The sequence below is a fragment of the Drosophila innubila genome (genome assembly GCF_004354385.1).
Source record: "Drosophila innubila isolate TH190305 chromosome 3R unlocalized genomic scaffold, UK_Dinn_1.0 2_E_3R, whole genome shotgun sequence".
In the NCBI taxonomy this organism is placed as follows: Eukaryota; Metazoa; Arthropoda; class Insecta; order Diptera; family Drosophilidae; genus Drosophila; species Drosophila innubila.
In genome coordinates this window covers 4,375,252-4,394,121 of record NW_022995380.1, presented here as the reverse complement: position 1 = coordinate 4,394,121, position 18,870 = coordinate 4,375,252, and the positions used below count along the sequence as shown (strand labels likewise).

The window sequence follows — 18,870 nt, the reverse complement described above, 5'->3', positions numbered from 1 at the left end:
GATTTGTCGGTTACGTTTTCAGCATTTGTATTTTAAAATAATAAATAATGCTTTCCATATTTGTAGTTATTAGCTAAAAATTATGGTACTGCATTAAAGTGCAAATACATTACAATTAATTTTATATTTTTTGAACAACATTTATTAACAACTTTAATTCTTTAAGCTTGTCCCATTTTTAATTTCTTTTTTCAAGTTGCGTTAAACATTTTCCAGTTACACGCCTATATAAGCTCTGCATATTGAACTCTATTTAGGTTACAATGCAATTGTTGAGTAAGAAAAATGTTTAAACATGTTGTAAAATAATTTAATACACGTTTACAATGCGTATTAAGTATAGATCGGGTAATTAAAAGAAAATCTTGGGGCTGCCAAGGTTAAAATTTGGTTGCTTTTGAGTTCCGTTCATTTGGTCTCTATTCAAGGAGACACTTGTCTGGTGAGCAAAAAGGAAAAAAAACCAGTCGAAAAATTATTATATCATTTTGATCATTTACATATGAATTCTAAAGGCCCAGGGCTGGATTCTTGAGCACATCGCCAGCATCACAGCGATCACAATGCGAGTCATTGCCACTTCCGGGTCAAGTTTGAGGCTGTCTTTGTATTGATTCAAACTAATGACTGTTATCTGACTGTTACCTAGCTGGCTATGGGGCTGGGGTCACTTGAGGTTCAACTTTGGATAACTGTGTCACCGGCGAATTGAACTTGACCCTGTCTTGTTAAGCGGTGTTTTCTACCTTGTTGATAAAACTCGTCCAGTTTGGCTTGAACGGATTGTTTTTGCCTAATATTAATAAATATGATTAGGTTGCAGAAAAGTGAATAGACATCTCCCAATAGTCGCTACACTTATCAGCAGCTTTAATAACTTATTCTAATCCATAGACATCACTCATACGCATCGTTTGCCGAACTCTTCCGGTCAACTGGTTTTGATTCGATTTAATTCGTTGCTTGCTTTTGTTTGGTTTGTCGTATGGCTCATTCACACACTATCATAATCATATGCAAACGATTGACTATTGATTTGGTTTATTATTTTGCTGCAGATGCTTCGTCTTCGGCTTTGGAGGCAGCCGCAAATCAAGCGAGTCGCGAGACACGAGCCGCTGCATATTATGCAAATTTCTTCCGCAAATATTTACATTGAAACGAATACAAAGGTATCGAAGAAACCGTTAACAATTATTGCTGGTATTTGATTAATTATTGTTCGTTTCATTTTGTGATTCTTAATTTGCTAATAATTCGTACCAGTACAAAGATGAGCAAATTCGTAATTAGACGTTTGAATTTCGCATATATGTCAAGCATAGCCCGAAAATTAGTAATAGAAATTCGACTAAACTCTTATTATAAACTACATGTTATATTTTTTAGGAGCTTTAAACTGACCACCTAATAGTATAATTAGCGTTTTTAAACTATTAAAACTTAAAGCTCTCCATTTAGTATCGTCGTTAAACTGTCCAATTTATAACATATATTTTAGTGACTGACTTTGCAATGCTTTTGGCGCCATCTATTGTTCGTTGCGCACGGCTTGACTTAAAGCTCCATCAGAGGTTGCCAAACATGTTTCAAAGTTGAGCTTGGGTTTGATAAAGCTTAGCTTTGGTTCAGTATCGCTTACGCAAAGCCTATCCACTTTAATAATAATGCGATTGCATTGTTCTAATTACACATTCCAGCTTTAAGTTGACAGACATGACGAAACAATGTGGTACAATTATTCTGGAATATATGTATGTAGATTTATGGTGATATGTAAATCGTTCTCTTCGACTTTATGACTATGCTGAAACTCTTATATGTAGCTTACATTCTATAAGGAATATTTATATATTTTTTTTTAATTTGTCATTTTATTTTTTATTGGCTTTCCAGTTTGTCATTAATAACGATGAAAATTTAAAAGTAAATAGAATACGTAAAATGCCTAGATTTTTTATCTTTGGAATTTCAACGAAAGCTTATATTGAAGTCATTGCACTACGATCTAAGCTTAGTAATTTCAACACTTTGAACTTATTTCTATAGTCGAAACTATGGCGCAAATTAAACGTGTTTCAAAGCACGGAAATGCTAAATCTGAATTCAAAGACAATATGGTTATACCTCGGTTAAATTATATAACGCCGGTTAATAATTTAACGCCTAGAAATCGTAGCCTCAGCACTTTTGCGGCTAATCGAAGACAGCGAAATACCGTTGAGGCTGTGTGCCCTTGTCGGAAACTTGTTTAACAAATTGAAAATAAAAAGATTAGTATACAGCAGTAGCAACAACAAAAACAGCTAGAAAATATACTTCCGTTTCCTGGTCTGCGCTTAGTGTTAAGAAGCCGATAAACCTACAAACAGTTAGACGTTTCACGAGTATTACCACGCTGTGTACCGCTTTACGTTTAGCATCTAATGTGATTAATTAATAATATTAAATTTTAAATTCTAGATGGAATATTTGTTCAACAGATTTCGGTTAACAAAGAAGCGACCGAAATAAAAGCAACAACAACTACAGCACATTCAGTATGTCAAGTTCAAGCAGAAATTTAATTGCTGAATACGATCTATTCTTAGGCCAAGACGCTCTACGCGCTCAATTATAATTTCGAGCATATTAATTCATAAGCCAAAATGTTGCTCAAGTTCAACGTTAAATGTTGCCAAGAACGTTTTCAGTTTGGGGTCTTCAGCAATCGTAAACAACGTTTATGAGTCTGTTTTTAGTTGAAGTCCATGCAAAGTCGAGGGGGATTTTTCTCCATCGAAGCTTGTTAGGTTGTTGCTCCGTCATGAGTCGACTTAGTACCTTGACTGGCCTGAAATGTTGGCTACATTCATAAATATGACGTATATATAGATTCAACATTTACCTGTCCAGAAATTGTGAGCACAGCATTGATATTTGGCCAACTGATTAGCAGTTGGGCTTGCACATGGCCATTCATATAGCTAAAATTTTAAGTGTCGAGAGTTTGGGGATCGTGCTATGGTCTTTTTCAAAAATAGTTATTATACTACTGTTTTTTTTTAGGCCCACAACAATAGCCAAGGGGATTGCCCAACAAACTTATCGGCTTGTGCTTTCAATTAGTACCGAAACATTTGTATTTTAAATTCTCTAGACTTACAAATACTCTGTAATATATAAGTAAAATAAAAAATATTTTGATTTAACATTCATTTCAAAAATATTTAAAATATACTATACTATACATTCAAAAGTTTTGAATATTTTTACAAGCATTTCTTTATCTTAAATGCTATCAATTTTATTGTTAAAAACCAAATTAATTGATTTAACTGCAGGAACAAATTCAGATTTACAGAGACATACGAAAAGCTGTATTCATTTGAATAGCACCCTACAATCAACGTTTTTATATGGACAACTATAGGACTACGCCTATTTGACGTATTTGTCTTTCTTTTAAGAGCTATGGGTCGGTATTTTTCTAACATTGGGGTCATTCAGCAGGTTTTTTTTTATCAGTAATCCCCTCTTTACTCGTGATGGATCAGTAATCAGTATCTGCTGAACGACATGATACCATATTATAATTACAAATCAGCTTACTACGTTTTTAAAGAGTTCGTACGGAGCAATTTTGATCATACTACTTGAGAAAAATTGACATTCTAGGTTTTTTGGAAATTATCCCGCCAAACGCAAGAAATAGAAAAAAATTTTACAATGTTTCCCTGCAATTGGACTTTGGGAAAATCGTCAGATTTGGCAAAGGAATAAATATAGATTTGGCCGGAAAAAAGCTATATTTAGCGGCAAATGCAAGATTTGACGGGAAAAATTCCAGATTTGCCAAGAAAATCTGTGAGATTGGTTATAATTTCGCAAGAATCAAAAAAGTTTTTCATACAAAAGGTTATTTTGAACCCTATTGCTACTATGACAACTAAATGATATAGTCATCTGATTGTAACCAAATTTGGTCAGTGTCTAATACATTCAGTCACAAATACATTATATGGGAGTTTGGTTGAGATACCTTAGGAATCAAACATACTAAAGGAGGTATACCTTTATAATAAACTACATTTGAAACATATTATGCGTATTGAATCGGGAGAGGTCACACAGGCAAAATTATATGGGAATGACGTTAAGAATAACAGAGAAAACTTTGTCAACAACTCGGACCGGATTTAGTGTAATTGTTTTAATTAGAATGATCAGATGACCGGCTTAATAGCAGATTACTAATTGACAACAGCTTAGCAGTTTACTACCTTTCGAAAATTTCCGTTATCCACGATAAACAATAGCTTTCGGTGTGATTCAAGCGACTGGTCTAGATGCTGTATCCCTAACTAAAACCCACGCCCCTGGCACGTTGTGCTAATTCAATTAGAAATTTAATGACTTTGAGTGTGCTTGCTAATTAAAATTATTGCACTTTTCGATTATGATATTTGACTTTTTTTTTGGCATATTTCATAGATCAGCAATTTAATCGGCATTTTGTGACGTTGCAATTTCGGTCATGACTTTCTGTTTTGGTGTTTATACGTACCACAACTCCTATAAAAGTCTAGTCACAGATTTGACAAATTGCATAATGACTTACAAATTTTAACAACTGCCAAAATACAATGCCTTGGCTATTAATCAAAATATGCAAAAATTCGAATTATATTTAGTTATGAGTCAGGTGTTTTGCCATTGGCTAACTGGAGCTTACTAAGAGACGGCTTAATCGTTTGACTAAATGCTTATTTATCATCGAACTTGGTCAGCTGTTGTTGTCCAGTGGCTGACTTCCGTCTACCGGCATTTCACCTAGACCTAGACCGTGAAATACGAAGTTAAAGCCAAGCTTATCAAACCGTTAGCAACTGCCACGAATGCAATGTCATCCTGACGTCATTGAGTCCAAAAGGTAGCACTTGCAATTCCAGTAGCAATCACATTGGATGTTTTTGTGGTAGTGGCAGTGACAGTGGCAACTAAAACATGGTCAAAACAATCAAGCCAGAGGTCAAGAGCACTTTAAAGAACAATTTGCTGGCTCGTGTCGTGTTCATTTGTCAAAAGAGCTCTATAAAAATGATTCTTTGTAATGTTAGCAACCAGTCAATTTTGTTGCCATGCTTATTTCAATGGCATCATTAAGATTTTTTATATATTTACATAAAATGACAACCGATCTCGACCTCAATGGTATCGCTGCACGTCCGAAGGGTTATTTCGTTATTTAAAAACACACTCTGGATCTATCTACGACTCTGGCATTTGCCTTGATGCAAACTTGTTTTTATAGGTAAAAATATAAACTAATTCGTGTCCAGCAACCTCAAGTTCTAGATGTACCTATTCGCGCGCGTCTTTCTCATTCATATTCAAATAGCTTACTCCAAGGGTGTCTAGAATCTGGTTTAGAAATATCGAAAGCTTAAAGATATGAATGGGCAGCCAAATATAAAATTAGATTTGAGCTAAGATTCAGGGAACGTGCGGTATCATAAAAATTTCTTATATTTTTTTTTTTGCTCTGCACTGTGGTGCAAAATATAAATTTGACAGAAAATTCAAATAATTATTTTGAAACAAAATTCATATTAAATATCTATATATTTTTAATAGTTACAATTTTTAATATATGATGTTCTTTTTCAAATTTAATAATTAATATACAATTGACACAATCCCAGGGTGCGTTGTTCAAATATCTATAAATATTTTATGTGAACCTGTTCTACCCCTATATATATTGGAGAGCAAACCATCAAACTGTAGAAAATTAGCATATATAAATTACATAAGAAACAAGCAAGCTCTAACACGTTTTAACCAGTCAAAAGCTGCACTCCAAAAATATTTCAAACAATTCAAATTTTAGACAATTCGATAAGAATATAAGTGAGTTTTTGGTTAAATGTTAGCAACTCGTACTATTGATTTTATAATTTAAACTAACAATTAATGAAAAATGCCACATCTTCAAAAACTTTGTCGTTTATTCAAAGTCTAAGATATAAACAAATGCGTATAGTAATTAGCATTAAGTCAAAGACTTTCAAATTGCTTTAAGTTAAATATTTTGTTGGAATAATAATGTTTCTGAAATTTACATGTGTAAATATGAAAGTCTTGGCAGCCTTCAAAAAAATTTTCTTATATTTACATAAGTACACATTCTTTTAAAACGAGTACTTTTATTTCCAACGAGTAGGTTTTTAAAAATTGAACACTGCATAGAAAAGCAATTGGTGCTAAAATAAAAATAAATATATTATATATTAAATAAGAGTACAATCATCAGGGCAACATAAGCAATTTGCTGTTAACTATAACATAAAATGTTTCTATTAGTAAGTTAATTGATACAATATTGCAATAAAATATGACCTCCTTCCACCTCATTGGTAATAGTACATTGACCCATAAAAACTGCAATCTGTTGATGATAACATCATCAGCTAACATAAAGACCACAACAACAACAACAACAGCAACAACAACCAATGAAAAGTTGAATGCCATTCCGAATTTGCTAAATAAGTCAACATCGAAGCGAGTGCTCAGTGGGCCAAGTCAAGACAAGCCAAGCCAATCCGCGAACACATACACATACACATACACATACACACAAACATACACATGCGCAGAATCAGAGCCACACTAACACACACACAGTTAAGCTGAAGTCAACGAAACTTCCGCCGTTCTGTGTGGATGTCTAAAATGTTCGTTAAGTTTTTCAAGCAGACTAAGCAACCTATAGGTGTTTAAGAGTGTGTATGTGTGTGTGTTTGTGTATGTGTGTGTACGTACTTGTACTAGTTGCAAGGCGCCGTCTGCGTCGGCGTCGCTGCTTCTGTTACTGCTAAAAAACTTACTTTATCTTGTGATTGTTGAGAAGTTTTAGATTCAGTTGAGCATAAACATTTCCACGGTGCGGTTGTTGACTTGGTGGCTAAAATATCCAGATGCGTTAAGCGCGTGCTGCTAAAACGATTCTAATAAACTAGATCAGTTCTCCCAAAAAAAAAAAATTGTGATTTTTGAGAGTGTTGCAAATTTGTGTTTGAGAGTTTGAACTAAACTCATCTCAACGAACTTAACGAAACAGCATGACGTATCCTGTTAGCAGCTAACATTAGCATTTACATTATAAATATATATTAATCAAGTCACATTTAAGTATAGACAATAACTAATCGAGCCAAATTAAAAAACGTCGACATTTACAACATCAGCGATAATCCATCAAGCAAAATGACTATGAATTATTACAACAGCAGCACACGCTTCGAGATGGTCGTGGAGATAGCTAACATTGCTTTCGATGAGTTCAAGACCCATCATATAACGCGCAACTATACGGGACTGGTGCAGCGCTACTACCAGCTCGTCGAGGAGGATTACGGCGGTATGCAAATACAGTTGATAGGTCCCGCAGCCATATCAAATGTGGACTAATAATAAAAAATACTTAAAGAAAAAAAAAAAAGCACCTTTAGCCATATGTGTGCACACAAATTGTTCAAGTTATTCTGATGTCATTGTCAGTTATCCAACTCTGTCTAATAATATTTATAATCCGGGAAGTTAAAAATGTCGTTAAAGTGTCCGTCCTCATCTGCAGCTACTTGTTAAGCAGTTTACGTTGTAAACATATCATAATTATAATACGACTCATAGCATAAAAATGATGAATTGCCATTTACGTACGCTAACCAAATCATAACAAAACAAAATGCCAACAAAAATTGGCAAGCCACAAAAAGGCAAATATAAAAAAGTCAAAAAAAAAAAAAAGTTAAAAAGAAAAAAAATTACTTCTAGGACAATTAAAAAAGGTTTCTTTGTGTATTTAAGTGCGACCTTGGCAATGCCAATTGTATTTTTGACAATTATTAACGTAATTAAAATGTATTTACATAGTTTATCTTAAACATTTTCTGACGCGACCGTCGTCATTTGTAGCTCGTTCTTGTGTGCAGCTGAGCATGTATAATAAACACACTCACTTAAATATACAAAATATATATATTATGTACACCAATAGCAATAACATTGCTGAAGATGATGCATATGCCATGTACTCGTACTTTTTGTTTTGGCTGACTTTTCGTTTAGTTTTCATTTTAAAACGTGTTTACACCGAACACGTACACATAAATACAAACATATGTACATAGGTAGCATATTGACATTCTTGACTGCCGCGAGCGGGTGAAAAGGTCAATGGAAGGTAGCAGCAATTAAAAGCAATGCAAATAGTGTACATATAGTAAGTGCTACCTGACAACGTGAGCCATGCAAAGCTCCAAATATAAATAACAAATCTGAATGCCAGATGCTCCAAGTCCGTAACAAATAAAAACAAAACAAAAGACTTAGGGCACAAACTTGGCTTTGAAACATTTAATACATTTCAATCAGAAACACATCTAAATTCTCATGACTATCACAACAATTTATAAGTTGAATATGTAGGATGCCCAATAAAATAAATTAAATTAGAAATAATTATAGTCGTTTGACTTGCTGATTCCCTAGGATCACTTGCTGTTTCTGAAATAAACAACTAGACGGGCACAGTATATATATATTTACACACATAGAAAGGTGTACATATTTGTTTATATTTTATTCATTTGTTCAACTTCGAGTAAAAGCAGTCGACCAAAAAAAAAAACATTTTAATTTTATAATAACGTTAGGAGTACGATATTAACCATTAAAAATTATATGTAAGCTGAAATCAAAATATAGAAAGAAATAAGAAAAAAAAAGTGGATTATAAAGTTGAATAGGTCTGGGTATTCAAAAAATTTAAGTATACATGTGTGCACATTTTATAGATACATTTGTTTATTTACACATCTTACACATTATTACACAATCGTAAATTTCTTGTTCTGCTATACTAAATATAATATAGGAACCTACACGCTCTTGTAATTGCTGAGATTGACGTGCTCATAAAGATAGACAAACAAATTAAATCGGCTTTAAATATTGATCAACAAAATGTATACTTACTTAATAAAGTTTGAATGTTACAAACTTTTAATATATACCCTGGTTCAGGGTGTAATTTATAAATCAAAACATTACAAAAGCTGCTTCACAATTATTTCTAACTAGCCTGGAAAAGTTTTGCAACGGAAAATTCAAGACAATAACAAATTTCACTTAAGATACAAATATTAACGTTGGAAAGGTATTTGATCGGAAGTTAGCCAGCAAATTAATATAAATTTTTTAAATGGGGTTCACTCATGTTATTAATTCACAATTTGCGCTATGACGACATTGTAACTCTGGACCTAGTCTGAACACTAGGAGTAAGATAATTCATTTATAAATTAAGTAATTGCACTCGTAGTAGTTCCATTTAAGTTGAATAATTTCAACTAGAAAATCCGGTTCAAATTGTCTGTTATTGTTGTTGTGGTTTATTCTAAACCCTAAGTGTGAATAAACAAGACAATTGATAAAAACAAACAAACAATCAAACCGGCAAATTGCTAAGATTTATTTCAACCTAGGCACGATTTCATTCATTCGTGAATATCGGCATTTAGATAAACTCGCTGGATAAATCAACGTAAAGTGATTGAAATTAAATGCCATTGACTCTATACTGCCCAAAGAATTTTAAATGCATTTCTGACGACAGGTGCCAATTAAATGTAAATGTAATTTCATTATTAGATCCCCGTGCCAAACGTTTTCCACTCATGGAACATCCGCTGTTTACATTTGGTCTGGTCGCCATATATCTATCCTGGGTGCTTGTCCTGGGTCCGTTGTTTATGCGGGATCGCAAGCCTTTTCAACTACGTCGCACCCTCGTCATCTACAATGCCTTTCAAGTCGCGCTTAGCGGATATATGTTCTACGAGGTGAGTCTCCTTTAGAGGATTTATTTTGCTGCATTAATTTAAATTCTCGTCGATCATTCTCGATTGCAGCATTTAATGGCCGGCTGGCTGAACTACTACAATTTAAAGTGCCAACCGGTTGACTATTCGGATAGTCCCATGTCTAAACGGGTAAGTTCTAAGACCTTTCACTTTGTCACCTGAAGGCCAATAAAATCTTCAAATCAATTTGTTTCTCTTATCAAATCACAAACTTAAACTTGTCTCACAAGTTCGTTGGCTTTGACTGGATGAATGATGAGTCATTGTCTTGTCCATTTCAAGTTCCCAAGCAATTTGTAAATAATTTTCTTACTAAATTAGGGCTTAGTTCAAAGAGATTAGTCAAAGTTGAGAGGCCAATTGAAAGTGCGTTTTGGTTCTTGTTGAACTTATAGCAATTAGTTACGTCCGTCAAACTTATTGTTTACCTTCAAAAGTCCCAGCAATTCAATTTGTCTGCTCGTTTCAAATACAAAGCGATAACAATTAAACATAAATATATTATTACTATTATTATAGTGAAGCAATAGGCATTTTAAAGTTAAATACACAATTTTTTGTCGATTAGAAGCGCTTTATAAATCGTAAAATCAACTCAGACCATAAAAGTGGTGTAAAAAGTGCAATAGCAGACACACACACAACGGCAGACACACACAATGACTCAAGGTTGTCTTTTTATGGTTAAACAGTCAAATTAACAACATTTACAATACTTACAATCAAACATTTTGTCGGTCATTTGTAATTGTTTGAGATGCAGAGATCAATGGGCTGCGGCCCTCGTCAAAATTCCATGTAAATATCAAACAAGTGAGGCATTTGCACAACCAACATGTTATGCCCCAAAAGCAACACTCTCGATGCCCATCGATGGGTTTCACATCCGCCAACAAGTTCAACACCAGCTCAAAAAGCCCAACGTCAAGTCAATAAACTAAGCGATGAAGGTCAGTCGCTAATTTGGCATCATAAGAAACAAGCATTTCCACGGCGCTTTGACACCTTCATGTAGTTTGTAGTTTGTTTACATTGCGCATACGCACCGTGGCCAGCTCGAAATGTGCCAACACAGCGAGTCTCACTTGTGTACGACATCGACTATGAAATTCTTGCCGAAATTCAAATAAAAATGCTGCCAATGTCATGAATCTCGCTTGGATACATCATTCGTTGCGGTCTAAGAACCGCAAGCTAAAATGACCTTACACTCAAAAAAATAAAAGCGTATAGTACTTACATCCGGTTATAGAAAATTTCCATAAATTCAATTGAAAATATTATCGATTTCGCAAATAACAACAACAAATTAAAAATAAATAATTGATTATTAGCTTTTACAATTTAATGAAACTGTTGTGCAATTTTGGACTATGCACAGTGGTCGGACTTCAACGTGTCCTCTAGGTCTAAAAATTAAACTGTCATAACAATAACAACACTGTAAAACCAATTTGAAAAAATTGGGCGTGGTTATACGCCCATACGCCCATACCACCCAATTAACTTATGCATATATTAAATATTAAAAAACGAGTTTATAATTTCTTAAAACACTTTTGAATAGAAAGCATATTATCAAAAAAATATATTATGAAAAAAAATTATAAAGAACATTATTAAATGAATTATATATTACAAAATATAATAATTATTTATAAAAAATTCAAAAACAGACTCTTTTCATAAATATTTTATTTCGAAATGTTACATTAAAAAAATTAGCTTATAACTTTTCGAATGAACCAAAATAAATCAAATTAAAAAAAACGTTTGTTTTAAAAAGATAAATTATATATGATTGGCATACTTCAAAGAGTAAAATTTGGATTTCGGTTCTTTTATTTATTATTTATTTATTTCTTTATTGTTGTTCCTTCTGTTTTTAGATGCTTAACCTTTGCTATATTTACTACTTGTCCAAATTAACCGAGTTCGCCGACACAATGTTCTTTGTGCTGCGGAAGAAGTCATCCCAAATAACGTGGCTGCATGTGTATCATCATTCGGTAACGCCGTTGGAAACATGGGTGCTGGTCAAGTTCTTGGCAGGTATGTAAAAACTCCCCCCTCTGTTCCCCCGGCAAGCTCTTAGTATTATACTTTCAGGCGGCAATGCGACATTCCCCAATCTGTTGAACAACTTTGTGCATGTGTGCATGTACTTCTATTACATGATGTCGGCCATGGGTCCCGAGTATGCAAAGTTCCTGTGGTGGAAGAAATACATGACGGAGCTGCAAATCGTAAGTGTTGCCACTCCATTCATTATCAAATCTGTTCCAGCATAGATTTCGAATATGTTAAAAAAAAGAAATATAAAAAAAATACAGACATAGAAATAGAAATAGAAACTTGTTTAGAAGTTTATATTGAAGCATAGCCGAAATATTTTGTCACTGAGTCCAAAAACCAAACCAGTTAGACCTGACCTGGCCTGGCCTGGTGTTTTGAGCCTGCGCCTTTGCCTATACCGCATAATAAAATGCTATGTTATACACGTTAGCTATAGCTATTGCCAAAATGCAACAACAACAACAACAACTGCCAAATGTTACTTAACGCTTCTAACTGTGTCTTGAAACTGGCCAAGCAAATGACACACACGTACAGTTGGCTATAGTCTAAGATTCAGCTGCAAGTGGAAGTGGTTTTTGGCTGGCGTTTGGCTTAAACACACACACAAACATTAGCTCGGAGACTTAGTCAAAGGCCAAGTTGCATTGCATAATCTACATTTGTTGTAATCATCGCAAATCTGTTGGGTTCATTGTACGTTGACTGTCACTTTCGTCAATTGAACGCCCCAAATATGTGAATTCTACGACCAGATTATTTAACTGTTGAACAACTTTTTACTAGCATATCGAACTAATTACAACTATGTTGAGCAGTCAAGTGAGTTTTCCGATTATTATGATGATTATTTGTTAGAATTGTTTGTGTGTGTTTATGTAGCTTGCATTTACTTTCAGCTAGAGTTTTAAATTTCAATTTGGTAGTTGTCTTTCCGTTTTCTGGCATTTGCGCCACTCGACTGACTTTTCAGGTAGTCTTCTAACTAATGTGGATATGTGTAATTGAAAGACCAATACTTACACACACATGCACACACATGCATGACATTCATCGGTGAATAAGTTTCATTGCAAATTGTGTTGTTGTTGCTGTTTTTGTTTCTCTCTTTAAGTTACGAAATTCTTGAAACGCATAAAACTTGCCAAGTTTAGTTAGTTCTGCTTCTGTTGTTGTTGTTGTTGTTGTTATTGTTGTTATTACTGCTGGCCTGCTTCTACTATTTGTCGTGTGTGTGCGTGTGTGTGTGTGCGTGTGTCTATTTTGCCTTGAGGGGCACTCAACTCCACAGTTGACTTGTCAAACGTTCGGTAAGCACATATTATACGAGCTGCGATCGTCGTCTATATACGATATACTTATGTACGATATATGCTAGTTGTTGTTGCTGTTGTTGTTGTTGTTGTTTATTTTATTCTTTCCACTGAACTACTCTGACATTTTTAATGACACTACACACGGCAATCAAATGCTAAGTGGATAAACACATAAACCTCAACGCATCTTGCGTATAATTTATCTGTCAATGTGGTTGTTGCTACTGCAGTTGTTGTGGTTGTTTGTTGTTGTTGCTATTGTTCCTATTGAACAACCACTGAAGTAACCGCAAACAATATAAATACAATAAATACCCATAGAGCGCATGCTCCAATTTGCCAAGAGACGAACAAGTTTAAGTTCCCATTAGCCAACCGGCAACACCGCCAAATTGCTGCACCACAACCACCAGCACCACCAGCACCAGCAACATCGAGACGCTGGTCACTGTCGTTGCTGCCGCTGTTGCCGTTTGTTGCAACATCCTTGCAGCTTAGGCCGGTGCGCCAATTCCACAAATTGCCACACTTTAACGTGCCGATCCGACCAGTTTCGATTACATTATCTTTGGCCTGGCATTCGCCATTTGCTTTTGCTTTTGCTTTTGCTGTTCCGTTTTGCGGCAATGAATGTTGCTTGTTAAGCGTTCACTTTTGCTTTGCAGCGCCGCAACTTGCCGAACTTGCCACACCGTGAGTGTCTATGCCACCACCAGTGTAAGCCAAACAACCAACTAACCAACTAACCAGCTAGTCAGCTAGTCAGCCATGTCGAGTATGTCAAGTATGTCAGTGTAAGTGTTTATCTCAGAGTAAAAGTCAGTCCGACAATCTGCCACTTTCAGTTTCCAGACGCGAATTCGCATATAGCTGGAAATCATTATTTCATATTGCAAGTGCAACAGCATTTTTCAACTGCCCCACAGACTCGCAGATTGTGCAACCACTTGATGCAGATGGCGCCAGTGCCACAGCTGGCACAGTGGTAACAATAGCTTCAAGTAACTCTTCTAGCGGATATTTGGCTATATCAAATCGTTGCTTTAAAAATCATGTCAAAAACTTTAGGGAAAAATCATCTCCTGTTCAGTTTAAACCAAAGTATCAAACCAAATCGATTTCAGTTAAGGTTTTGGTTATGTTTGTATTTAGGTTTTGTGTAGGTTTTTGTTTCGAAATACCTGTATGATTTCGGTACACAAAATATAAGTTAAAGAAATGTTATAAGAAAGTTAATATGTAAAGAAAACTTCTTTGATTTCAAAAAAGATTTGTTTAATAAGATTTATATTGAAATATAAAATCAAAATTAATTTGAGAACGATGATTACACTTTAACAACATAATTGAATTTAATGCATGATTACGGTTTTAATTCCTGGTTTTAACTTTAAAGAGTTGCTGAAACTAAGCTTATAAACTTTTGCAATTTATTAAAATTATTAGAACATTATTTATTACATCAGATTGATATCTAGTCATTATATTTCATTTCTGTAACTTGTTCCCATTGTTCTCTATTTTCGAAATGCTGTCTACAGCCTGTAATATGCGCATACGCTATAATGGTCCACTTCATCAATCAAATATGCAATCATTTATAGCCGCAATGCACTTTGATTCACTTGTGTATAAACACACCCATACACCCATACACCCACACACTCACAATGCACTTGAGTGTGTGTAATGGAGCGTATAAGCGACTCGCAGAGCTTAACCAAAAGTTGGCCAAAAGCGACTGAGTTTTTCGTCCGGCCAGACAAAGTCTGCCCACTGTTTTGGCTACTTTTTGTTGTTGTTGTTGCTGTTGTTGTTGTTGGCTTTGCTGCGTTTTGCGATGCAGTGTTAATGGAAACTTGCAGCGCATGGTTGACCAACATGCTGCTCGTTGTTTGTAGGTCACAACAGATGCAACCAACAACGAGGAAAAATAATACAAAACAAAATAACAAATATAATAAAATGTAAAAAAAAAACTAAGCAAAACAAATAAGTGGGCGGTGGCCGTGTGAGATATGGGCGTGTGTGTTGCATTAGATACGGTGATGCTGACGATTAGTAAATTAAATTATAAAGTAAAATTGGCTGCTATCAGCAATCAATAACAAGCTTAATAATAGGTTCTATAATTCGCGCACTTAAGGGGCGTGCGCAAAAGGTCAATGGAAGCCGCAATCGAAAGACTTAAGCAGCGAACTTGTTAAATGCAAACAAGGGGCAACCACTTAGACGGTTGGAAATTCAGTCAGTCTGACAGTCAGTCAGTCAGTCAGTCAGTCAGTCAGTCGTCAGTCAGCACGACAGACAGACAAATAAGCAGACAAACAAGTCGAAGTCAGAGCCACAACTAGAGCCAGACAAACAGGCATCAGATTATTGAGGTCTTTATAGAAAAATATTTGTAAGGCATAACAGTTATTGCGGCAAATTGGAATATTTGTTTTAATCCACATCAATATACAAATATGCATATTTGCGAGTAAACGATTTTTGATTACCCTTGCTAAGCTCAAGGGTGATTACAACGCGTGCAGGCATAATATGCCATTTAATTCTGTATAATTATAATTACTAAGGTTGTCCACACTTCATTGTATGAAGTTAATAGCTATAATTGAGCACAGCTGAACTTTCGTTTAATTTTCTCTCTTATATATATAATCTATCCATTGCATTCAGCTAATGCCAGGCCTAAAATAAGTTCTCAGAATTCATAACAAGACTATTCCCAGCTATGGAAAATATCCATATTATTTCCAGCTCCTCATAACGTAAATTAATTACAGTATGTAACCATACAAATTGTTTTAAGGCGCATATTAAAGTTTTGCAAATTTTGCGGAATGTCGGATGGAATAAATTCTGTCTCTATAACGTATTTACAGTGGAACTTCCCTAACTCGAATTTTCTCTAACTTGAACAAAATTGAGAAGCAGCATTTACTGAGAAAATTACAAACAATTCTGCTTCCGTAACTCGGAAGTTCAAATCGAATTTTTCCAAAACTCGAACAAAAACATTGTCACAATCTTTCCAGGAAATCACCAATAAATTTCGTTTTTTTTTTACTTTCTGTTTTCCGATTTCTTAAGTTCTGTTTAGCTTGAAGAATAAGAGAAAATGTAAAAGTTAAAGTATAGTAAAGTAAGAGTTAAAGAAATTTTAAACGTATGCATTTTTTTTTAACTAAACTATGATTTTTCAACGATACAAAAAATTAAGAAGCTTGAAATTTGAATTTATGAGTTTAAAGGCACTAGTTTCTGAATTTTTTAAGCTTGCAAGCCGTTTATTTATTTATTAATTTATTTATTTATTTATTAATTGATAAATTTATTTATTTATTTATTTATTTATTTATTTATTTATTTATTTATTTATTTATTTATTTATTTATTTATTTATTTATTTATTTATTTATTTATTTATTTATTTATTTATTTATTTATTTATTTATTTATTTATTAATTAATTAATTTATTTATTTATTTATTAATTTATTTATTTCGTTTATTTATTTAGTGTCAACTAGGACAACTAATTGACTAAAACTAAAAATTAAAGTTTAAAATTAAAGCTGAAACGAAAAAGAGTTCAAGATTTATCTATTTATTTATTGTCGAGCTATAAGCAGCCGACACTTAACTATATATTTAAATTAAAATATTAGTGTGTAATGTAAATGTAAATATAAATATAAATGTTGAAAAGTGTAAAAGTCTGAGGAAATTACAAAAAAAGATTAAGTGATCCAACATTCAGTGCATGTATTAAGAAAATCCAAACAGAATCCAAAACGATAACAATTTTATTTCTTGTTGACATTACAACTTATATACTTTACTCATTAATGCTATAATTTCCTCTCTTTTTCAAACAGGCTCAATTTGTGCTTTGCATTGTGCACACCACGCGGGCTCTCTTCAGCAATCAGTGCCAGTTCTCCAAGTTTATATCAGCGCTGTTATTGCTCAATGCCTCCATCTTTTTCTGCCTCTTCATGAACTTTTATATGCAGAGCTACAAGAAGTCCAAGGCCCAGCAGCTGTCATCAGCAGCGACAACAGCGACGCCAGCGTTGACGGCACAGGCGGACAGCAACAACAACACATCCAATTCCAAAGCAGTGATCCAGGATCAGGATTTAGCATTGAAACTGAAGGCTCATTAATTGCATGCTAACGAATAATAACATAAAGAGCACAGAACAGAAACAAAAATTCTTCCTAGAGCTGCTCGCATGCAAAATTTGTAAAATACGTACGATTGAAATTGGTGTTGGTTAAAAGCAGGCAGCTACAAATATTTGGAAGTAGTTTGGTACAAAGGTTTTAATTTAGTTAAAATGGGGAGCCATACATGATTAGCTAGAACTGCAACACTCAAAAATACAAATGCAAACAGAAACAAAAACATAAATAGAAGAAGAAACTCAAGCTTAAGCCTAAATCGTATTGAATATTATTTTTCGATTTCTGCCAGGGGTATGCGATAACTACTTATATGTGTAATATTTTTTGTCTGTAGCTATTGACCATATTGAAAGTTTGCTTGATTGCCGTCATTGAATATTAACGTTAAATGTTTTGTATATTAAACATACAAGAACTGGGTCAATTTTAACGATCTGCTTAAGTTTAAGTCATTTATTTTAGAGTATCGAAAATGCACGTTAAACATATTTAATTTACTCAGTTGGCAATCCTAGATCTTAAGTGTTAATTGTAATGTGTATAGAAGAGTTTTGTAAATAGATTGTGTATTTGTTAAATATTTGTAGACACTAAGCATACCCTAAGCTAACTAGTCTTACATACAAAATGCGAACGAACAAACAGAACAATAATAAAAGTTAAGACATATATAAAAGAATAACAACACGAACGTATTTAATGGTTATTTAAACTGATTTAAAGGGTCGAAAATAAAGGCAATTTGCTCTCTCGTATATCGTTATAAAATTCAAAAAGTAACGAACAATACAACCAACAAATGTCCCTCATTGGTTTGTGTCTTAGCTTGGGTGTGTGTCCACATGAACATTTTCTTGCAGTAGTCTCCAATATTAATTCAAACTCTACATCTATATGTACTACATCAAACCTTATTTTTTGATCGCCGTCACGGTTTATTTGCTTGTTTTTAAACTCGCCATACGGTAGGTGGCGCCACAATATAGCAGACAGCTTAATGTCAGTAAGAGTTGTTTTAGCGTCTAATTAGCTTTTGATTCCGTTAGGTTTTAATAAGCTGTGTGGAACGCCAGATTGCGACATATTTATTACAGCACCAAACTTTTTGTCAGTAATGTTTTTTTTCAAAAACCAATTGTCCTTTTTCACCACCAGGTTTCGGCTTAAAATACGCTAGATGGCGCTTTTCGATACTAATTTTCTAAAACAAATATAAATTTAGTTGAATGCAATTTTCAAAATTCAATAACTTTGAAATAGCTTAATAATTTGATGAAAATTAAAAATACTAAATTAGATAAAATTACGGACAACATTTTAATAAAGGTTTGAAGGTCGTCACCTCTCGGGGAGAGAAATTACAAAATTCA

The 18,870-nt window shown here is 34.0% G+C and overlaps 1 protein-coding gene across 1 annotated transcript; it reads left to right on the top strand.

Annotated features, from left to right (window-relative positions):
- Positions 1–6,912: 6,912 nt before the first annotated feature.
- LOC117793053 (elongation of very long chain fatty acids protein 1) lies at positions 6,913–18,185 on the top strand. The gene is made up of 6 exons (XM_034633428.1): positions 6,913–7,405; positions 9,700–9,890; positions 9,960–10,040; positions 11,801–11,963; positions 12,021–12,157; positions 17,188–18,185. Exons 1-6 carry the CDS (start codon positions 7,252–7,254, stop codon positions 17,476–17,478), a joined length of 1,017 nt encoding a protein of 338 aa, XP_034489319.1. The 5' UTR covers positions 6,913–7,251; the 3' UTR covers positions 17,479–18,185.
- Positions 18,186–18,870: the final 685 nt, after the last annotated feature.